Source organism: Hypoxylon fragiforme, assembly GCF_022984875.1.
Source record: "Hypoxylon fragiforme strain CBS 206.31 chromosome Unknown GGS25scaffold_8, whole genome shotgun sequence".
Lineage (NCBI taxonomy): Eukaryota > Fungi > Ascomycota > Sordariomycetes > Xylariales > Hypoxylaceae > Hypoxylon > Hypoxylon fragiforme.
In genome coordinates, this window is record NW_026054763.1 from 2,579,110 (window position 1) to 2,601,582 (window position 22,473).

At 50.0% G+C, this 22,473-nt stretch overlaps 8 protein-coding genes across 8 annotated transcripts; 3 read left to right on the plus strand and 5 right to left on the minus strand.

Moving 5' to 3' along the window:
• Positions 1 to 305: 305 nt before the first annotated feature.
• Positions 306 to 1,440, minus strand: GGS25DRAFT_524899 (lytic polysaccharide monooxygenase; the record flags this gene model as incomplete). The annotated part of the gene is made up of 6 exons (XM_049264694.1): positions 306 to 533; positions 649 to 665; positions 727 to 872; positions 932 to 1,126; positions 1,191 to 1,284; positions 1,359 to 1,440. The coding sequence occupies 6 exons, from the start codon at positions 1,438 to 1,440 to the stop codon at positions 306 to 308; spliced, it is 762 nt and encodes a 253-aa protein (XP_049114170.1).
• A 1,157-nt stretch (positions 1,441 to 2,597) lies between these two features.
• On the minus strand, positions 2,598 to 4,034 carry GGS25DRAFT_504890 (glycoside hydrolase family 43 protein). The gene is made up of 3 exons (XM_049262174.1): positions 3,521 to 4,034; positions 3,340 to 3,457; positions 2,598 to 3,281 (listed from the first exon to the last, which is right to left on the minus strand). The coding sequence occupies exons 1-3, from the start codon at positions 3,804 to 3,806 to the stop codon at positions 2,684 to 2,686; spliced, it is 1,002 nt and encodes a 333-aa protein (XP_049114171.1). The 5' UTR covers positions 3,807 to 4,034; the 3' UTR covers positions 2,598 to 2,683.
• A 375-nt stretch (positions 4,035 to 4,409) lies between these two features.
• On the minus strand, positions 4,410 to 6,365 carry GGS25DRAFT_534295 (MFS general substrate transporter; the record flags this gene model as incomplete). Its single annotated transcript, XM_049265752.1, has 4 exons — positions 4,410 to 5,360; positions 5,420 to 5,589; positions 5,650 to 5,750; positions 5,821 to 6,365. 4 exons carry the CDS (start codon positions 6,363 to 6,365, stop codon positions 4,416 to 4,418), a joined length of 1,761 nt encoding a protein of 586 aa, XP_049114172.1. The 3' UTR covers positions 4,410 to 4,415.
• A 762-nt stretch (positions 6,366 to 7,127) lies between these two features.
• GGS25DRAFT_534301 (ASST-domain-containing protein) lies at positions 7,128 to 9,501 on the plus strand. The gene is made up of 3 exons (XM_049265753.1): positions 7,128 to 7,985; positions 8,059 to 9,189; positions 9,285 to 9,501. The coding sequence occupies exons 1-3, from the start codon at positions 7,584 to 7,586 to the stop codon at positions 9,453 to 9,455; spliced, it is 1,704 nt and encodes a 567-aa protein (XP_049114173.1). The 5' UTR covers positions 7,128 to 7,583; the 3' UTR covers positions 9,456 to 9,501.
• A 439-nt stretch (positions 9,502 to 9,940) lies between these two features.
• On the minus strand, positions 9,941 to 11,044 carry GGS25DRAFT_534303 (P-loop containing nucleoside triphosphate hydrolase protein; the record flags this gene model as incomplete). Its single annotated transcript, XM_049265754.1, has 2 exons — positions 10,781 to 11,044; positions 9,941 to 10,662 (listed from the first exon to the last, which is right to left on the minus strand). Exons 1-2 carry the CDS (start codon positions 10,917 to 10,919, stop codon positions 9,941 to 9,943), a joined length of 861 nt encoding a protein of 286 aa, XP_049114174.1. The 5' UTR covers positions 10,920 to 11,044.
• A 6,777-nt stretch (positions 11,045 to 17,821) lies between these two features.
• Positions 17,822 to 19,819, plus strand: GGS25DRAFT_504901 (bifunctional P-450:NADPH-P450 reductase). The gene has a single exon (XM_049262175.1). The coding sequence runs from the start codon at positions 17,896 to 17,898 to the stop codon at positions 19,270 to 19,272; it is 1,377 nt and encodes a 458-aa protein (XP_049114175.1). The 5' UTR covers positions 17,822 to 17,895; the 3' UTR covers positions 19,273 to 19,819.
• Positions 19,657 to 20,954, plus strand: GGS25DRAFT_427851 (DUF1690-domain-containing protein). The gene is made up of 3 exons (XM_049258630.1): positions 19,657 to 20,025; positions 20,088 to 20,145; positions 20,320 to 20,954. Exons 1-3 carry the CDS (start codon positions 19,970 to 19,972, stop codon positions 20,710 to 20,712), a joined length of 507 nt encoding a protein of 168 aa, XP_049114176.1. The 5' UTR covers positions 19,657 to 19,969; the 3' UTR covers positions 20,713 to 20,954.
• On the minus strand, positions 20,804 to 22,435 carry GGS25DRAFT_504903 (methyltransferase TYW3-domain-containing protein). Its single transcript, XM_049262176.1, has 2 exons — positions 21,637 to 22,435; positions 20,804 to 21,556 (listed from the first exon to the last, which is right to left on the minus strand). The coding sequence occupies exons 1-2, from the start codon at positions 22,144 to 22,146 to the stop codon at positions 21,035 to 21,037; spliced, it is 1,032 nt and encodes a 343-aa protein (XP_049114177.1). The 5' UTR covers positions 22,147 to 22,435; the 3' UTR covers positions 20,804 to 21,034.
• Between the last annotated feature and the right edge of the window lie 38 nt (positions 22,436 to 22,473).

The window sequence follows — 22,473 nt, forward strand, 5'->3', positions numbered from 1 at the left end:
GCGGTCTAACAATGGTGCCGTATAACGGTGGATATTAATTCGCTATAAAGGCAGCGCAATAAGTTGGTTGGTATGCGAGGTAATTATTCAAACTCGAAATCACTTATTGGAGTAATTCATAAGGAGACTACAGCAGATGACAGCATAGCATGAATAAGTGCTTCATCCAGGCTTTTCTAAGCACCTAACCTAGGTACCTAGTCCAAGCCACCCAAATCAACCAATCCACTATACAAGCTCATACACCGACTTCTCCAGACTGGCCACCCCCTCACCACCACTCGACGTCCATCCTCTGAAATCATCTACAGAGTCGCCACAGCCGGGCCGGGCATGACGTACGCGCCCTGGCCGCCCCAGAAGTTGAAGGTTAGGCCGGGGTCCGACTTGCTGTAGATTCCGGGGATCTTGACGAGCGGGGACGGCTTGGCTGTGCCGGTGCCGCCCGTGATGCGGATTTGCGCGCACTCCATGTCTGAGTTGGTACGCTTGTTAGCACTAGCCCTTAGACAGTTCGTTAGAACTCGCAATAACTTACATAGCTGTTTTAAAGTAATATGAGTTAGTAACCTGTGAGAAGTAGTAAACCGCGACATAGAGAATAGGGGGGGGGGGGGGGGGGGGGGGGCGTGATGGTTAAGCATCTACCTGTGGCTTTCCAACGTCTGATTATCCCGAGTTAGTGAATGTCTCTTCGGGTAAAACAGGTATAAAGGGAAGACTTACGGTTCTCGTGGATACCGATGTGCTCTCCTCGGAGGAGATACTCGCCGTCTTCAAGAGTCGTGGGCAGCGTGAACTCCATGGTGTACTTGCCGTAGGTGGGCCAGCCGCCAGTGCTGGTGGGGCTTCCGGTCGGGCCAGATTCCCAACTAAGGAGTTCTTTAGTCTCTCACACTCGTCACGTTTACAAGGCTTTGATGTTGCTTACACCTTGAACCAGTCACCAGAGCCGTCGTAGTCGCTCACGTTGCCGGGGGCCTTGGACATGTAGAAGAATCCGGGACCAGGGTGCTCGATGAACTCGTTGTTAAACAGCTTGAGGCCGATCTTGTCGCCGGCCTTAACGTCCATGTAGGTCTTGGTTCCGGCGCTGGTGGCGCCCTTGTTGCACCTCAAGTCGTTGCTGTTCTCGTGTTAGGAGTCTTTAAGGGGTTAATCTAACAGTGAAGAGTGAAGGTAACACCCACGAGTCGACAATCTCCATGAAGGACGGCATGTAGGTGTTGGAGTTCTTTCGGACGTAGGTGTACTCGCCACCGACTTGCTTGCCGTTGTGCATGACTGTGACGCTATTTAGCGATGATATCTCCCTACTGGGTACTAGGTATACAATTAATGTATGGGGGTAAACTTACGAATGTTGAGAATGTAGTGAGAGCTCACAAGGGGAGCAGACAGCAGAGCTGCCGCCGCTGCGAGAGTGAATGATCTAACCATGTTGACGAGTAGTATGAATCTTGAAGAGGACCTTGAAGAGAACGATAACCGAGGAGTCTGGGGTACGTTCCATCGAACTAGGGGATAGCGAAGCCTTTTATGCTTATCCTTGCCGTCTATATTTTTCTGGGGAACACACACATGGCCCAGAGATCAGGTTTTCACATTCTAGCCGCGCATAGTCTGGATCCTCGCTCGGCAATCGTGTTTGCGCGTAGAGATATGGTAAAGCGAGAGTGACAGTGACATTGTGTTCATTACCTAGATAATACTCGTATATTTGCTAGGCCTTGGCGAGGAGAGATCTAATTCACTGACTGGATGAGAGAATCTGGGGAACTGCCGGTCACACTTGGCATACATACCCAAATTCCAAATATGAAGCAACACTCGTCCGAGTTGGGAATCTATTTTGCCGTTCTCCGTGTTTTGACAAGAGAATACGCTGACGGCAATATTTAGCTCAATGTATACTTAGGCATGCCGCTGACCCGTCATATGTGGAAATAGTTCTGAAGATTTCATCAGTCGCCACATCTTCCTCTAACGAAGAAGAAGCATGTGCCTCACGCCCAGTGGTTAACTCGCGTTGTGTGGCCCAATCCCATTGAACATCACTCCGGGCCCGATGACAGAGGAACCGTCATCCACCTGCCTCACCGGAGTTCATATATCGAGCTTCTTACAGCTAACAAAGTCGCGGTCTGATTATCTCGAAATATACAATTACACGATGGTGGGGGTGCTTAAACTTTGAAAAACATTCTGGTTCGACAATCTATTATTGACCCGGGCAGAATAGCCGGTAGAAATGACAGCTGGGTAAATGCTTGAAAGTCTCTTATATGTACCACTACGTCTATTTTTAGAAGCCTCAGTTGAAATAGCCTGTTCTGTCATCTACTGTGATAATAGTATATACTAGGTAAGTATTCAACCATTATAGGATGGCATCGCAGCCTCGAGCAGTCAGCAGATCTTTGAGTGTTACATATCTGATATCGCTCACCCCTATCAGATTCGGATATATAATCCTTACAAATCTATGAGGCTCGATGGTACAATTCTACTATGGGCGTCTGATATATGCATCTGGACCAATATCTTTTACCACGGAAATAGGAGTATTTGCAGGGACTAAATGAAAAGATATTGACTTTGATATTTGATGTCATATCCAATACAATGACAATTCTCTAGGTACATATACACACTAGCTCCTCATACGTCCCCTCTGAATCCCCTATGCCGGAAATGCCGCAGCCAAAGCATCGTACTCCTTCTGCGTCACCGGCGTGACAGAGCCATGCTTCAAACCCGACGGGAACCCCGTCGTGCTCGACCTGCTCCAGCCAGGCGAATAGATATCCGACGTCTGGTACGGGATATACTGCGTATAATCATCCAGAAAGAGGTGGTAGAGGTCCGGCGTGACGTTATCCCTGAAGCACGCGGGGCCCTCGCGCTGGTTATCGGTGGTGACGTAGCCGTCGAGGCGGGTCCAGGTGCCGAAGAGGCCGTCGGTCGTCATCTCCTGGACGATCTTGCCGTTCGTCTCGTCCTTGTAGAAGCGCGCGAAGGCGCCCGGCGTCCCGAGGTACTGGAACTCTTGGTCGATGATGGCCGTGTCCGGGAGCGAGAGGTAGTCGGCGGGCTCGCCGAAGGTGACGAAGTCCTTGGTTGTTGTGTAGCGGATTGTGTCGAGTGTTGTTGCTGCACCCGTGTGCTCAGTGTCTGAGGCGCTGTACTGTCGCGATGCCCAGAATAGGTAGTACTGAGATGTTTCCTCGTCCCAGACGGCGGATGGTGCCCACACCATACCGGCTGTATCGGCCTCCACACTAGATCATGGATAGTCATTAGGATGTGAGTAATATTGCTTAGGGGAGATACGCATACGTCTGTAGAGTTGGCCCCGACCAATTTACTAGATCAGTAGACTTCCAAACGACAATTCCGCGGCTTCCCTTCCTGGTAGCCCAGTCCCATGAAAAGCCTGATGCAGTGACATCGAGATCTATGAATGTAATAGTCAGAAAAGGAAAAGTAAATCTCAGTTTTATATGGTATTTAAACTTACCCGTAGCAAGCAAGTAGTACTCAGACCGAGCGGAGTTCATGGTCAGGAAGATATCTCTTACGGCCTTAGTACCCACAGTCGAAGCGAGGACTGGGTTGCCTCCATTTAGAAACTTGAAGTTCGTTGCACTGTTTCCGTCTGAAAGATGGAATTGGATCTTTGGGTTTGCATCGGAGAAGGTTGAGATCAGGTAACCGACATAATCAGAATCCTGTCGCGGTGCAACGGGACTAGCAGCTGTGACGGCAGCTAATGCCGTCGTAAGTAAGAAAGAGATCGCACGCATTCTGCCAGGTGATATAAGTCCGAGATCTTTAATCCAATTCTGAATGAGTGTGTTCGATAAGATAAAGAAGTATGAGTAAAACGAGCGGCCACTCCTCGCATTATAAGCGAATGGGAGAGTGAAGCTAATACGGCCCCCCTATTCTACGATAGGCGGGGAATTAGAAGTAGCACACCGACAGCATTGGCGATGATGGTACGGTAAACTGGCTTTGAAGCGCAATAATTTTGGATCTTGTCTCGTCAGTTCGGCATATACGAGCACGTTTTGCGGAGAACCTTGCTATCCCCCAGATCCGCTCCAATCCGCTCCATCGCGAAATCCCAATCCGGAAATCAGCTCCTGGCGTGATCCGCTAGCGAAGCCCGTCTAACACGCGACGGAGGGTAGGAATACGAGCACGCCGAGATGGAGATGTCATCCGATGTTGTGAACTAGAGTGAATATTTATTTAAATTTCGTAATGCAATAATATGTACGCTGTTTATACGCCGTAGGCTCATTTGGCCAAATTCGCAATGGCCGTCTCCCCCTCATTCTCAGTAGATGCTAGAATCCCCAAACCAAATCATAATATAACCCCTGGAATAATCGATTCCATATGTCTGTCTATTCCTGGATATCTTCATCCGCCTCGCCGTCAAGCAGGATTTCATGGCCGCTTCCCTCGTAAACAAGCATGGCGGACATGCAGCCCATAGCCGCCACAAGCGCGACGGCCCACCAGCTCGCGCCCACCATCCCGGCTTCCAAGCCCGCGCCATACCACCACCCGCCGACGACCGGGCCTACCGTCCGGAAGCCCGCCGACACGCTTTGCCCGAGGCCGTGGACGAGACCCAGGACGCTCGGGTGCGGGCTGCAGTTGTTCAGCAGGATGATGCTAGCGGGTAGCGTGATCGTGCGCGCCGTGACCTGCAGGAACTGGACCAGCGTCATGTAGATCCAGATCGCGGGGCCCGACGCAGGCGCCGGTGGTTCGGATGTCGAGGGGAGGATGGCGAGGTAGGGCGCGAGGAAGTACGAGACGGGGAAGAGCGGCAGGAACCACCGGAAGCCGCGCAGGGTCCCGAGGCGCGCGTGCACCGGGGGATACAGGAAGATCTGCAGCGCCATGCCCAGTATGCCTAGGATAGACGTGGCAACGCCGACGGTCGACGCGGGCATACCCAGCCCCCCCGTGAACACCCACGGGAGTGAACGAGACGCGGCCTCGATGGGCGAAGAGCGCGGCGAGGAGAGGAAGAGCGTCCATAAGTTGGTGAAGGCGCCGAGCTGGAAGTCGTAAAACGCTTCGGTGATGAGAGTGAATATGACGTTTCGCGTCCACACGTGGCGGAACGGTAACGATTGCCGTTTCTTCGGTGCGTGGACTACGGGAGGGGAGAACTCGTCGCTTTCCTTGCCACTCCCTAATAGAGTGTCGAGGCTATCCAGTGTCTGCAGCTTGTAATAGCCACCATCCTGGACAGCGGGTTTGCCGAATAACTTGGCCTTGATCTGGGCTGCGAGGCGCAATCCGACGTCTTCCTTGCCCTTTCTCTTGCTCGATGTCTAAGTATGTTAGTTTCCTAGCTGAAGAATAGGAAGGTGAGGTTCCAGATATAACTTACCTCCTCGAGAGCAAAGAACACGATCAAAGTCGTGATGGTTAAGGTGACGGCATTCAGAACGCTAGGGAGGGCATAGGGGTACTTTTCAATCCAGTCAAAGCCGAAGACGGCATCTTCGCCAAAGTATTGAGGAAGCGTCGATACCGGATCTGCCAGCAAGCCACCCATTACTAGAGGTCATGTTAGAAGAAGAGTGTCCGCATTGCGTGGTGTGGAACGTAAAGACTTACAAGGTCCTAGTGTATTTGCCACGCTGAAGCTGATCGGCAATATCAAGAACGCTCTGGATTGATACTTTCTTTCTACGGTGATCTCGGCTATCATGGTCCGTCTGGATATCATATTAATCAGGGGGATCATCAAAGTTTGCGGCGTAGCAGGAAAAGCCCGGCTTAGCTTACATGATTCCAACGGTGCCGTTGATGCCACCACCAGCTGCACGCCAAAATACCGCCCAGGCAAAGCTAGTCGCAAACCCATAGCCCAGACACGATATGGCGGTTCCAAGGAGCCCGATGAGTAGCACGCGTTTTCGTCCGCACCAGCTAGCATCGGCAGCTTTGCCCCATAAAAACGCCGTCAAGACCTGCGCACCAGTGAAGGCGCCCTGTAAGATGCCGGCCTGGCTTGAGACCTGGGCGTCGGACAGCGTGCCATCGAGGCTTTTCAGCTGATAGAACACGTACGCCTGCAGCGAAGCGACTTGCAGGAAGTCAACTAGGCGGCTTAGAAAAAGGATCGCCAGCTGGTCCTTCCGGGGTAGCGACATCCATGTCGGGTTGTCGGAGTCGCCACCCTTCGACTTCAGGGACTCGGCGTCGCTACTCTCGTCCTCATTGTCAAACTCGTCAGTAGTTGGCAGCCGGTCGGTGGCCCTCTTGCCCGGCTGTTGCAAGCTTATCGATGTCGTCCTAGCATGGGGTGCTCGCACCGAACGTTTGTCCATGACAAGGCCAGGGGGGAGGGGGGTGGCTGGGTGGGCGTGAGGTTACTGCTGTTTATAAAGAAAACAAGATTAAATAGGAAAATCTAGTGAACGTATGAAGAGAACCAATGTAAGTTGTACAGAGAGTTGACAACTGTATTACATTATAATTAATTATAAACGATTAATGAATGAAGAGCTCGGTTTGGGAACCGGAACGTGAAAGTAGATGGTTGGAATAGGAAGCCAAGTGACGTTGACTATTAAACGAATACAAGTGGCTCAGCCAGATGCTTGGACTACGTAAGAAGATATTTTGGTATAAAATAATGAATTTTGTTACTACCCAGGTAGCCTACATACCTATCTATTTAGCAAAAGGGAAAATCGTTAAAATTGTTCTTACCTAGTGTCTAGTGGTTCGCAAGTCTCCTGAGTGGTACCTCGCCGATATAACCGACCGCGTGGCATCTCTCCCTCCACCACGTAAGTACAATACAGCATGTTTTACGATATATTAACTGCGAGGTGAATAGTAGGTACCTACGGATTAGGGGGTTTAGGGCATAATAGTAGGCGCGGGCTTTATCAACCAGTCGTCGAGTGCGGCGTCAAGGGCCTGTGAAGCAATGGATCGACCGGGCTTACCGGGATGAGTGCTGGAAAAGAGTGGGCGGAAAGGGTCAGCCAAGGTTGGCAAAGATCTTAGCAGGCCGCGTGTCAGCGCAGTGGAGCATAAATCATCTTAAGACTGCACTATGACTAGTATTAACAAAGGCCACTGCGGCTCCGAAACCCCATAATGTAAATCGTCAGCACCGTAATGTTTCGAAACACCCCTGACGACTAACTATCACTATGCAAACGGGCAATGCAAGCCACCCAAAGCTATGCCCTGTACCGGTCATCCCACTCCCCCAACCCGATCCCGCACAAGATGAGCCTAGGCCCGATGAATATGTTGTATTGTACATACATAGGGAGCACCTACATACGTAGGTAGGTAGGTACGTATTTATTGGTGTAATGAGTACTTACATGTAGTGCGTGCGTGCAATGACAAGCCCGGGATGGATTCTAGAATGTAAATTAGGTACCTATGGACCTTCTATGGTGGGATGTCCCAGACTTTCGATGCTCAGTTTATTATTACACCCTCCCTCTTTGAGACCCTGTCTATTCTATCGACGTCTTAGTTGAAGTCTAGCACAGGAAAAAAAAAAAAAAAAACTCACAACGATGCGACTTTCGTGGGCTGTTGTTCTTCCCGTCGTCCTCGGCGCTGCCAACGGCACGCCTTCTAGTTCATATGATTTTGGTTTCGAGCATGAGGCTTACGGGCCGCACCCTTTAACCGTTTTTAAGTCGGCCCCCGGGCTCGAAGTACCTAAGATCAACGTACTGCAGACGAACGAGGCATGTGAATCATCGCTATACACCTTACTAACACCTCGAGGCGGCGCAACACGGCAGCCGCAGGCTACGATTCTTGACACGAATGGAGATTTAATATGGTCGTCCGGATGGCGTAAACAGCAATTATATAACTTAATGGTGCAGGAGTACAAGGGCGAGAATTACTTGACATTTTGGGCCGGAGACGATACGGTCGGCGGACATGGCGCCGGGACTATCATGATGGTAAGACGCATCGCCAATGCGCTACAGTTACGAGCCGCCATCCGTCCCCTATTATACTAACACCAAAAAACAGCTGGATAAATCCTACTTATTATTCCGGGAAATCAAAGCAGCCAATGGCCTGATGGCAGACTTGCACGACTTCCGAATTACGCCCGCCGGAACTGCTTTGATCACGGTATACGAGATTGTGCATCGAGATCTCGCCGAGGTGGGCAAACAGCACACGGGGCCCGTCTGGGACTGTTTGATCCAAGAAATCGACCTCGAGACCGGGCTCGCCGTGTTCCAGTGGCGGGCACTAGACCACTGGAACCTAATCGACAGCTACCGGGACATCGGCGGGGACGGGGAACACAACCACGCGTACGACTTCTTCCACATGAACAGCGTGGACAAGGACGCGCGGGGCAACTACCTGACGTCGGGGCGGTACACGCACAGCCTGACGTACATCAACGGGACATCCGGGGAGGTGATCTGGATCCTGGGGGGCAAGCGGAACATGTTCCGGGACCTGTCGAACGGGACGGCGACCAACTTCGCGTACCAGCACGACGCGCGGTGGTCGGGAAACGACACCATCACCGTCTTCGACAACGGCGTCGACGACGCGCACCGCGACATCGCCGACACGCGCGGGCTCAAGCTGCACGTCGACGAGGCGCGCATGACCGTCTCCGTCGTCGCCGAGTACTTCAACCCGCACAAGATCCACGGCGTCTCGCAAGGGTCGTTCCAGGAGCTGCCCAACGGCAACGTTTTGCTGGGCTACGGCAACTCGGCGGCGTTTACCGAGTACACGGGCGACGGCAAGGTGCTGTGCGACACGCACTTTGGGCCCGAGAGCCGGTTCGGCACGGCGGAGGTGCAGTCGTACCGCGTGTACAAGTACGAGTGGCACGGGTGGCCGACGACGACGCCGTCGTCTGCTATACGGCGCGACAGCGAGCGCGACTGGAACCTGTACGTGAGCTGGAACGGGGCGACCGAGGTGTCGAAGTGGGTGCTGCAGGGATCTGGGAGCCCGAACGCGACCGAGGAGGAGTGGAAAGAGCTGAGCAAGGCGAAGAGGACCGGGTTCGAGACCGCGTTCAAGCTGCGCAAATCGTATCCCCATTTCCTGCGGGCGGTAGCGGTGCATTCTGGGGGGCACATGCTGGGGTTCAGCGCGCCTCTGGACGTGCGGACCGTGGTGAGCGAGGTAAGCTAGAGATTGGGCGCGTCGATCTTGCCCTAGCCCCCCCCTTTTTTTTCCCTTTTCTACTTAAGGTACTAACACGCCATCCATAATACTAGATCTCATACTCCGGGGGCTTTATCTTGATGGACGACGAAGTGTGGACCGTCCAGGTAGTGATGGGGATCGGCGGTATACTGGGTCTGGTCGTATTATTCCGAATAGGGTATGTAGCGTGGAACAACCGGCCGACCGTCTATTGGCGTTTACCAACCGGGCCAAGTAAATAATTGAACTATTTTGGAGCATTAATTATTAATATTTTCTTTATTGGAGATACATGTTAGCAATAGAAATAGCTAAATGAAACAAGAAGAAAAAAAATTGAAGAAAAAGACGAATGGTCGATTTGGAAGTGAACGTTCGTCAAAAGAACCCTGGAAAGGGGGCTGATGGGGGTTTGAGACTGGCAACCTTAGGTTTAACTACAGATACCAAATCAAGTTGTAAATATCTTCAAAATTATGTATTTTCTACCCCGTTAGAAAATCTAAAAACATAGCTACCTGGTATCGTAACCATTCGAAGTAAACCTCCAAATCTCAAGCAATGGATTATAATCACACATTTACCAGAATGCCCTCCTTCCCTTCCTCCTATCCTCCTATACCTACCTACCTAGGTAACCTATATAACATTTTCCCAAACCCCTCTAAGCCAATAAAATAAAAATAAACATGAATAAAACACCCCCAAAACCACGACTGCCCATCATCTATTTGTTAAAGTAATACCACTGCACGTAAAACACCAAGTAAATCGCTATGCTGGCCAGCAGCGCCATCTCCAGCCAGCCAGCCACCACATTCAGCATCTGGTTCCTGTTCCTCCGCTTTGAGCGGGCGACAAAGTTCTTGTTATCATTGACATTCGGGAACGGCGACTCCTTCGGCACCGGCTCGCCGAGGAACTCGCACAGCGGCGCCCAGCCATCCGTGACGCGGTACTCGAGCAGCTTCTCCTTGGGCACCATCGCCTTGACCTCCTCGTAGTGTCTTACGAACACCTCCTTGCCGCGGTTGGGGAAGTCGCCCTCGAAGAAGGTGTCGAAGAACTTCTTGAGCATGGGGTAGTACATCCCCGCGGCCCAGTTGACGTACGACAGGGCGCGCAGCTCGGGGTCGGTGACGCGCCAGTAGACGGTGCTCATGGTGGACTTGTGCCAGGAGTCGACGTCGCGGCCCGTGAGGACGACCTTGGCCTCGGGGTAGGCCTCGATGAGCTCCTTGGCGAAGGCGCAGGCGGGCCAGTCGCACACGGCCTGCGCGTTGCCCAGCAGCTTGTCCCAGTCCTTGCGCGTGAACGGCTCGCCGACGCCGTCGTACTTGGCGCGCAGCGCGTCCATCCACAGCAGTGCGTCTGGCGGGTTCTCGATCGAGCAGTTCATCATGTGATAGGTGTCTACATAGCCCAGTTGCTTCATCGCTGCTCTCATGGCTGTGTGATGGGGGGTCCCACGTAATCAGTAATCTTGTTTTTCTCTTGGTATATCTCTTTCCATGTGCTTAAACGGCCGCATAGCCTATGAAGAGAGGGGGGGGGGAATAATACTCACATGTTGTTCCTGTTCGCCCACATCCTAATAGGAGAACCTTCATGGGAACGGTTCGGGTATTTTGCCGCCGGTCGAAGTCTGTGTCACTGGTGAAGACATCGGTGATGGGCTTTGGAGTATACTTTGCAGCGTACGCCATTGTGTGCTTCTTGTGTGTTGGAAGTCTTTGTGGATATGTTCAAGTTTGGTATAGTTGGAATCCCAATGGATAACTCGGTATAAAGCAAAGTAATGGCAATGCGCTCTGGGGGTATAAAGTTCTATAGGAAGCACAAAAAGTCTAAACGAGCGGTACAGCAGAAAATGGGAATGCAATGCTAGGTAATGACCTGGAAGTTGTGGGATGAGAACAAGTGATGAGAGTTAGAACAAACTTCTAGAAACAAAACGGTACTTTAATGCCAATCTAGGATACATAGAAAGTTCAATGTCCCTCCTCCGATATGTACATATGGATCGTCACTTGGCCTAGGTACTACACATACCTAGGCATAGATCCCCTTTTTCTTCATCGTCTCCTTTACTTTAGTCCAGTATTAGATCCCAACTCCCTTGCCTACCAGCGTACCAGCGTACCTAGTGCATATGTAAAGGACGGTCACTTACGTATCCTAACGCGAATACATAAGGCGAAGACTCAAGGGGGGGGCCTTTCATAAGTTTAATCAAAGGCCCGTTTGGTTGCGGCATCTACAATGCACGCACCCGCGACGTTGGCTTCCTCCGATTTGAGGACATCTGGGACGTTAAAGCCGAACTAATCTGGACCAAAAGAACCCGGAAGCCGGTCCTGGAGAAACTCCCCGTCTTTTTTTCATCACCACTAATACATACCTACCTAGCATACCTACCTTACATAGGTGTGTAGTGTGTAGTGTGTAGTGTAGGTATGTAAGTAGTCTGAAACCCCCACCTGAACCACTATTACGCGGCAGCTTTGGTTGTGGTCTACTGTGTCTGTGTGTATAAATAGCTGCATGGATAATATCGTGGTCATTGGATGACGAAACTGTGAAGACAGGGTGAAGGTAAGTAAGACAGGGCTGCGTTGAACGAAACGACCTAATGTGCATAGTGTATGTAACTACATACCTACATCCACTACATGGCCGTTTTGATGAGATCAGAAGAAAAAAAGGACCCTCAATTCTTTGAAGCCATTTACAGTGGACGCGTCAACCGTGCTTGACAGATCATTTCATCTCGTTCATTTCAGATACTAGTCATTTATCGTCACTTACATAGAGTCAAGTAGCTTAAAACGAGTTGGCGCCCGTCTTATGTTTCACTTCGGTGATGATGGGATATCCATAAAAGATTTATGTTTAGGTACCTATCGTTCTTTTTTTTCTTCCTTTTTTGCATCCGTTCCAGGTAATGGCCATACTAGGTCCGTTAGTAACATCATCTAGTGCCCGCCACTTAACCACTTTTCTGGTGCTGAGTTGGCGATCAACAATAGTAGGCTAGTTTGGAAAGGGAGAAAAAAAAAGCTATTTGGTCTTGTAGCGACCCACGAAACCGCTGATACTTCGAACTGGTTAATCAAACTGCTGTGCCGTTCGCGGCGTTTGTTCAATTCCAATCTGTACCTATTAACCATTCATTCCGATTCTGAACCTCCGGCTGCTGACGCGTACCATGATTAATCCATGCCCATCCCAGTACATGTGGGCATGCGGGATGATGATATTCTGATTTTCACTTAGTGCACCCAAACCCAATGAAACCGTAGAACGGGATATCGAAACTAGGTATTGTACACGAGTAAGCGGGTAGGTTCGGTATGTAGAACATTAATCTGAGATGTGATGTGATGTTTTAACCAACCAGGTTCGTTATCAACGTGGTTAAGATATATTCCAGTAGTAGCAGCTTTTTGGCTTGGTACATTACTTTCACGTAAATACTAATACTATATACGAGTTACGAGAGTTAACAAAGTCCACGGAGTCAACGGAGTCAACAGGGTCAAAAGACTCAAAGAGTCAGCAGAGTCTAAAGTGCAAAGTTGTTGTTTGTCAGTTTTTTACAAATTGCAACATCGAAAGTGATTATCGCAACATCTGCATTGCCAAAGACCCACCTCGCCGACTATAGTAATGTCCAATTCAGGGGATAAACAAGTTAATTAACCAAATCAGAAATTATGTAGTACCGAATCAGAGCCGGGATCGCGCCCCTAAAAAGGTAATTGTCGTCATAATTAATAAAGAGAATAAATGGGAATTAAACAACGAAGTTGATCATAGAAACTTATTACTTAAGTTAGTTATTTACACATAACTACTTTGCATGGTTTATGCCAACTCCCTCTCCCTCCCTTAGCATCGTCCCCCTTTAATACACTTGACTTGATTTGACGAAATTTCACATAATAGATGTGCATACATGTAGGGATACTCGGAAAGTAGTAAATAATATGTGCATACAGTTACATAGTGTGAGGAAATACGATGACGTTGAAATGTTCATCTTTTTATCTTATTATCTTGATATTCCTAGGCCAGGTCTTAGGGTCGCATACTCTTCTCTCCTTAGAAAGTGGCTCCTTCACATTACCTTGCATACACGGACTGTAATTGGACTGCAATTTTTTTTTTTTACCTACCGCGCTTCTTATATACAAGTCAGGCGAAATCGATGAATATCACTTAACCAGAGAGCGGTGGGAGGCTCAGGAACACCGTGACGATAGACTTGGCATTATAAAAACTTCAAGGTTCTCTACCACGATCAATTTAGCCTGCCTCCCTGGGTAACTAGGTAGGTACCTGCCTTAGCAGCTGAAAAGACCCTCGGAGCATGGAAGTTTTCGGTTATCGGCGATGCAGTTCCGTATCCGTAGATATTTGCTATACGTAGTAGCATACGGCGCAGTCGAATCACGGAGGTGCAAGTCACCCTCTCACGGAACGTAACCTACCTGCACGTAGTGATTTCAGGGGAGAGGGGACAAGGATGCTTACTCATTACATATTAGTATGTATGTACATAGGTGGCCTGCTAATGCGAAGTCATATGATCCTTTCATCTAGATAGTAGCGCAGCTGGGACATACTGTGCCATGGTCCATGAACAGGAGTAGTACAATACCAGTCAGCAATATTCTTTTTCTAACATCCTGCGATGCCAATGCCTGACTGTACTGGTTCGGGAACGAGCCCCTTTGCTAAGCATCTTGGCTTTTGGCGATGACCCTATACTTCAGCTTGGTTCGGGCGTCAGGTGAAGAAACGTACGGCTATTCGGCACTAGGCCGCGCACAAATAGGAGTATAAATGCGGCACGGACTGACGCCCAAGAGAAGTCGAGAAGACTTCCAAGAGCGATTGTCAGATCTGAGTAAGATTCGGTGTCTCTAGCCTCGCAGGCCTCCCAGTGTGTAGCTGGGCTGGCTGGCTGTCTTCGTACTATCAGGCGGCAAGGGCGTCGAGAATGATGACCGCCAGATTGCGCGTCGCTGGTGTTCATATCACAGCGCACCGCTCGGCTCGGCTCGGCTCTCCGTTGCCGTCGCTCATGAAGAGGATCAGAATAGGAGGGCTATACACAGTTAGACCAGATGTCCGTTCACCGAATCGAAATTCGCTGACCGCTAGGTTCCGGCATCCGAGCCGTATATTTCTGGGAGTGAAAAATAGCAAGTAGTTTGGCTTCAGCAGAGAGCGGCTTGGCACATTGAGAATGGCTCCTGGCGCGCGTAGGCCCTTTCGCGATCAAAGCTAGATTCGAGTGGGAATTCCCGCCAGCCAAAGTTTGTTGTGGATGTCGTGAGCTTTGGATGTCGTGAGCTTTGCAGGGTTACGTTGATTCTCGGAGAAAAGGTGCCGATGTCAAACGACGACATACGACTGAGTCATGCGACAGGACTACTGATGACGATGTAGTCGGGCAGAATCATCTAGCGCGCGGCTGCGGCGCAGTTCAGCGCAGAAGATGGTGATCCACCACTAGTTAGTATGCCTCGGTAGGTACTAATAGGGGGTATGGTTTCAGTACCTACGTAAGACAGCTTCTAGAATTGAAGCCGTACTATATCCGATGTTTGATATCTGAGATATAGATTGTAGCAATCTGCAAGTGGAAGTTTCTGAAACCGCACCCGCATCAGCGCGGCTTCGTAGGTTATAGCGCCTTATAGGCCTGTAGTGCCGAGGGATGATATTGTTCCTTCATGATAGCGGCGGCCAGCGGAAAGCCGCGTCATCGTGCGGAGAGGAGCGGCCAGATCCAGTACCCAGTTAAAATTAACGGCCATTACTACCTATTATATTTAGCTACTAATCATCTGTGTCTACACTCATTGAGAACATGAAGTGGCAATGGCGCGTGTTAGTGAGGTTTCCTTGGTTGCTGCATCCACAGAGGCAGAGCCTTCAACGTTTCACCTCATTGATGTAGATACCGAGCGTTCCTGTTATTCTACCTACTAGGTAGATACCTAATTAAGGACAACATTTACATAGTTCTAGATCTCCTATAATACGACTACCTGGATATTAGACGGCTTCTATTAGATCTAAACGTGACTATCAGGAGAGGGTGGTTTGGTGGAGTGTCGAGGAACTGGGAACATGTTACTCTTCAAATTGAATTAAGTATCATATCAAGCAGAGCTTTAAATACACTTATATGAAAGTCCATGTTATGATGCGTAAGTCTTACGCTCTTAGTTAGAGACGAAAGGGGGAGAGTCACAGCAGTATCTTCTTCATTCTTCATTGAGACGTCTTTCCAAGGTCACCATAAGAGTATGATAGCAATATTGATCAAATAGAAAGATGAAATCGATTTCGAAATATCCATGGATAGGTACAACAGTAGTGTTCTAGAGCTACCTAATCTTAGATAGATGATAGGATATTAACCTTGAAGTTGTGATTCTCCTAACACTCTTTCGTCCCACATTATAATGTTTCCAATGTGTCCAACGTTGTTATGATATTATCAACGTTCCGTTCGTGTCTCCTAAAGTGAAATAAAATCAAAGCACACAATTAAGTCCTCCGTCGTAGAAACTCTCTTCCTCGCCTTTATCCCGAAGAACGGTGAATATGCTTGCACCAACATATCCATCATTCAGCATGCGGAGACTGGTTGATATCTAATTCTCGTAAAGGCCAAGTACGGGTATTTCTAGGTCCGCTCCATTGCAAAGGCTCAATATCAGAACCTGTTGTGTCAAGTGTCTGCCCGAGGGTTATCCAAGGTAGTGTAGATTATAAGGGGGCGATAGTTAGAGCAAAGACATCTCCCTAGATCTACACCCAAGTAGCCTCCATAGTCTCTGAATAGATGCTAAAGATCCCCGCTCAAATGCGATATTACTCTGCGTCTTCTACGTTCCGGCTTGTGACATATTGGATCAGGTATGGTAGGAACAAAAAGAAAGCATCGGGGCCATCGCTGCAGCCCTATAGTCTATGGACACGCGTGTATCCCAGCAATGAGACGAAGGAGGCCTCTTCGTAGATATAGAGCCCAAACGAGAGAAACGGCATGGCCAGGCCTTGTCACGAGGCGGAGCCTAGAAGACGCAGAGCAACATCGTTGTTGCTAACATCTCTCGGAGAATACGAAAGCTACATATACACGTAAGTTGTCTTTGTTACATGTGAACTCCCATGTGGTCCCAGGTAGACCCTTGACAGGCCTTACCGTAGGAATGCCTAGTACTTACCTACAGCAAAGCAGTTCACATACACTTGAAGCCATCGATCCTTTTACTAATACAATGTGTATACCTAGGTACTTATCTATCCCAGGAATCACCTCTCAAACAAGTAGGTAATCAAATCATGTCTATTCTAACCTAGGTAGTTAGGTACTAGGTAGGTCGGGTGGATTTTATATCTGACACGAACTCGATGCCCCTGAAAGCCTACCTAAAGACCGGGTATAGAGTAAGCATAAAGCGAAGGTCAATCAATACCAAATATCTATGGGCTGCTTAGTATTTAGCATGCAGATTACTTGGGCGAGCAAGAGGCAAAGCGTTCCTTCCATATAAGTATAGTGTCCAAGCGAATAGTCACGTACGTACCTAGACGGCGCCCCTAGAAACGTCAACGTAGGATACGGCATGATGGCCTCGTGGAAGTAAATGAGACTCATCGAGGGCCAACGGAAGAGGTTGGCTGAGATATTTAAATATATCCGCACCTAGACTTACCCCTGAGATGTGGATGTTACGCACAATGACTAAAGATACATGAGTACCTTTACAAGCCTTACAGTGAAATGATCAAAGTCCTCAAAGTTCAATATTAAGGCCTGCATTAGTGATTACTGTAGGTAATGCGTACGAAAATTCACAGCCACTACGAAAAACGTTGGCCTACATAATATATCACAATAATGATATTGATATGCAAAAGTGACATACCTATTCACGCAGCACATCCAACCTCCAAGGCGTACATGATAGCTACCCGTGTGATTTATCAAAGCCATGTCGTGATAGGCTCGTAGAACAGCTCACAGACACAATGTATCTTAGCGGTTCGATAGTCCCCTCACGATCGACACCCTTGCGCAAGCCACAGCGCATATTGTCTTCCCGAGTCTGATTTAATTCAATATTAGAAACCTTCCCCGCCCCCTCGGAAAAAAAAAGGAAAACTAAAGCTGATGGAAGAAGAAAAGAAGAAAGTTCAAGTAACTGTTGAGTCCGTAACAAGTTTGTATACCTTGCTAAAATTGCTTCAGGTAAGGTAAGTACCTCAATCAAACTTAAACATTCTGAAGCTGAACGAAGAGGAGGTCGGGGGTCGAACGAGAAGAAACAAGGAGGGCTGGGGTTACGCCATGGAGAGCAACGAGAAATACCGTGTGCCGTTGCTCAACGTACCTAGGCCCTGCAAGATGAGTTGTCCGGCCTCAAGACGAAGTCGCACATAGAACACTGTGACGTAGAGGGCGTATAACGGCACTTGCGGTGTAACATGACATGACCTACCTACATACCCGTTGCGCGATCGAGGTTTGCATTAATAACAAGCTGCCGCCAGATGGACGGATGATCGATATGTATGTATGTAGTTCTTCCGTAACCCTGAAATCTCCATATTCTACCATTACTCACCCAAAACTAGTATCTACCTAGGTATACAATGTCCGTCCCGATCCCGCAGCCCAGCGGTGTGCCCCTTTTGGGCAACCTCTTCGACGTCGACCCCAACAACACGTGGGAATCGCTGCGGAAGCTGTCGGAGAAGTATGGCGAGATCTTCCAGATCAAGGTGCTGGGGCAAACTATCGTTTTTGTGACCGGTGCGGCCATCGCCGAGGAGCTGTGCGACGAGAAGCGGTTTCGGAAGTATGTGGGTGGTCCGATAGTGGAGATCCGGTACGCCGTACACGACGCACTTTTCACGGCCTACGACAACGAAGAGAGCTGGGGGATAGCACATCGGATCTTGGCGCCCAAGCTGTCGCAGCAAGCCCTCAAGGACCACTTCGTCGAGATGCGGGACCTTGCCGACGAGCTCATCGAGAAGTGGAAGGGCCTAGGGAACGACAACGAAGTTTCGGCCGTAGGGGAGCTCAACAAGCTGAATCTCGAGGCGACAACGCTCACTCTTTTCGGGAAGAAGCTGAATGGCCTGTATGGGCCCGGACTCCCCATGCTACAGGCCATGGAGGACTCGACCTCGGAAGCCATGAAGCGGCCGACACGCCCCGGCCTCCTCAACAAGCTGTGGTACGGTCGTAAGTTTAGCTCAGCTACCACAACGATGCGGGCGTATGCGCAAGACCTGATCGACTACCGCAAGGCGAACCCAACAGACCGGCAAGATATGCTTGCGGCGATGATGAGCGCCAAGGATCCCAAGACCGGCGAAGCCCTGAAGGACTCGCAGGTCATCGATGAGATCGTGACCATGCCAATAGGCAGCAGTACCGCGCCGGCGCTAATCGCCACCGCCATCTACTTCCTGCTAAAGAACCCGAGCGTGATCGCCAAAGCACGCGAGGAACTAGATACCGTCATTGGCGCCGGGGAAGCGTTCACCTTCGAACACCTGTCGCAGCTGAAGTATATCGAAGCTATCGTGCGCGAATCCCTCCGCCTCTCGTTCGCCGCGCCGGGCTTCAACATCGAGCCGATACCCAGCGACAGCAAAGCGCCTGTGCAGCTTGCCGGGGGCAAGTACCAGATCGCGCATAATCAGGCGATGATCATCGTGCTGGCGGGCGTGAACCGAGATCCCGCGGTGTTCGACGAGCCCCTTGCCTTCAAGCCGGAGCGCATGATGGGGCAGGCGTTTGACGACCTGCCGCAGGGGGCTAAGAAGTGGTTTGGCAACGGCAAGAGACAGTGTATCGGCATACACTGGGCGTGGCAGTGGAGCATGACGACGCTGGTGAAGCTGCTTCGGGATGTTGACTTTGAGATGGCTGATCCGAGTTACAAGTTGGAGCAAGATGGGTGGTTCAACCTGAGGCCTGTTGGGTTTCAAGTAAGGGTGAAGTCAAGGACAAATTAAGGGTCATATGGTGTCTTGTTTTAGGGGAGACTGTAACTGAAGCTGCACGACTTAATATCGATTCGGGGAAGTCATCTAATTTCAGATATGTTCACTGGGTACATCACTCAATTCTAGCTTTCTCATCATCTGCATAGTAACTCACAAAACGGAACTTTTGATGATGCAGTCCTTGACTTGATATCTCCCATTTGGCATCGCGGAGCTCCTGTCGAGTATCGTGAAATTTGAAAAAATATTGTATTGTAGATGGGTGGCGGCATCGGAAATATTACAGAGAAATCTTATTGAGTATATTTTATTTGAGGACTAAAAGTTATAATACAACAGTGAAGTACCTAACCTAGTACCTAGTAGATAAACATTTAAAACATGATAGGTACATACCTAGTAGTAACTACCTACCAAGTTTGATGGTGCTGCTGCGGGCTATCACGTGATGCATGTGATGAGTCAGCTGGCAAAGACACAGTATACTTGCACCGTAATTTGATCATTTTCCAGACTGTATATTATCACAGTACAAGTCACATTCAACTACCCAATTCACACCGTAGACATTTTGCATCATTTCTCAACCACAAGCTTCATCGATTATTTCCTACGGGCCGCAGAAAAGTGAAAAGAAGAATCAAGAGCCACCACTCCCCTCCCCTCTCTCCCCCCCAGCTAGCGATCCCAACGAAGCCGACAAATCATGGGCTCTAGCTCGTCCAAGCCAGAGGCGGGCCAATCCTCACATGTCTGGAAGGCGTAAGTTTTTCTTTTGCGCTTTAATATTTGCCTAGATATATTTATTAACACACAGCTGCCAGGTCCTCGCCTATAGGAATATCGCACGATGTCGTCGAATCCCTCCAGTCCAACAGCGAGGTGAGCTTCCGCTTTCTTTTTCCCTCCCTCCCTAGATCCAAGCATCTGTGTCCTCCTTCTGCTCCGCTACCACCAGCACCATCAGCCAAAGGAACAAGAGACCCAGAAATAAAATATATTGCCCCTCCCCTCCAAAGATAAGTATTCTGCCTACTCACACTCCCTTCAAAACAGACCGACTCCTCGCGCGCCCAAACCCTCGAGCTCGCCGTACAAGCGCGCGTCGCCTCCGAACTACGCAAGCTTGAAGCCCACGAAAACGCCGCCCTAAAAGCCGCCGAAGAGAAAGCGTCCGCCCTGCTCTCGGAGCAAGCGGCCTCGGACGAGTCGGGGCGGGCGAGCAGCCGACAGGCGGTGTCGAAGGAAGTAGAGGCACTGCGCGCGCGACTGGACAAGCGGAAGCAGCTGCGGCCGGTTCCCGACAGCGTGGAGGCGGCGCGGGGCGAGGTGGTGCGGTGTCTGATGGAGCACGACCGGCGCCCGCTAGACTGCTGGAAGGAGGTGGAGGCGTTCAAGGAGGAGGTCAGGAGGCTGGAGAAGAGTTGGGTGGATAAGGTTGTTTCGTAGACGCTCTTATTTTCTTGTGCGAAGATAGAGAAGGAGAGACAGAGACAGAAAGAGATAGCCAAAAGAGACGTAGAAGGAGACCGGGGACGAAAAATATAGATCCATGAGAGAAGCTTCTAAGAGAGAGAAAGAGAGAGAAGCAGAAGATGGAGGCAGGCGCATACTCTGTTGTAATAATACTCGACACTACTACGGCATAGCATAGAAGGGAATCACTCGGGCGAAAGAACCGTATCGAGAAACAGACGACAACTACCTAACCATATCTACGAGCCAAGTTCAAGACGATGTGCATGCATGATGAAGAAGAAGATTCCGGATTTTACGTGAGGTTTGCATTCAGGGTAGGCATATTATACAAACCCTCGTCTTCCGTAGCTACCTCACCACCACCACCATCACCATCACCGTTCTTCTGGCCTTGTAATTCCGCCCGCCTCCTCAACCCCTCGGCCCTCTTCCTCTCTCGCCGAGCCTGCGCATCTTCCCACCCATCTTCACTCTTATCAGACGGCTTAGTCGCTTCCGCAAGAGCTGCCTGGAACCTCTGGATGCGCTTACTATTCTCTTTAAACCTGTCATTAGCGATCCGGATAAGCGTCCGCAGGTAACCCGGCGACACGGTACACTCTATTGTTGCGTCGTCGTTGTTGTTGCCAGATTGGTAGCCGATCAAGGACTCGAAAGCGAGCCCCATGGACCGGATAGCCACGATCGGGGTCGCAGGTTGTTCTTCCGACGCTGCCGTCAGGCTGACGGCACCGCTCTCCCGAAACCCGGCCTGTAGGCCGCATCTCAGGATCAGCTGGGCATGTTCTGGCGAAGCCGTCAGGACATGGAGGATCTAATAGGCCCGCGGTATTAGCCAAGTCTGCGCACTATTGCCCCGTAGAATATAGGGGGTATCTCCGCCTCGATACTCACCATCGGTTCAAATTTGAAGTGAACGAGCCTCGCAGCGGCAACATCCCGCACATCGCCATCGCCCCGCTCCCCTTGTGCTGGCTTGTCTTCCTCTCCGGCGCTTCTTTTCTTCAGCCCCAGAAGCACCTCCACGTCACCGGCATCGCCGTCCACAAGCGGAACCGGGCCATGCGACACAAACAACCAACTCCCACCTCCTCCCTTGCCGCCGACCCCGGCAAGTTTCCTCACCTCTTCCTCTCCCTCTCCCTCACCCACCTCAACAACACCAGAACCCTTCTTACTCCCCTCCCGAAAAACACTCACCCTCCCGGCACAACTACTCGTCGTCACGAGCCCCTCCACCCCATTAACCAACCCAATCAGCTCGCGTATCCCCTCGTCCACGGACCCCTTGGGCGACGCATCCGTGTACTCGGCATCAGGCACCGCCAGTGACTGCAGGATGCGCGCCTTCTTCTGCGTGAAAGACTGCGGCGGTGTTGGAAGGGGGACTGTTGCGCCCTTCATTTTTTTTATTGTTTGTTTTTCTTCTCCTCACGGAATATCCTGTTTCGTATTCACATATACATATGAAAGGGGGAAGGGGGGTGACTTAAAAAGCATGTAAGTAGGTAGACAAGGAACCCTAGGGTTGTTTAGGTAGGTTATCCGTAGTAAAGGGAAAGACGGGCCATTGCCGCGAACCCACCTATAAATATCTACGTTGTAGTAAAATAGGTCATCAATTTTATAACCAATCTTGAAACCTCGGAAATTTTGGCTACAATATGTTAAATATTACAGGAAAAAGCAACATATTCAAGTAGTCTGTCCAAATCATTATATACCTGGGTA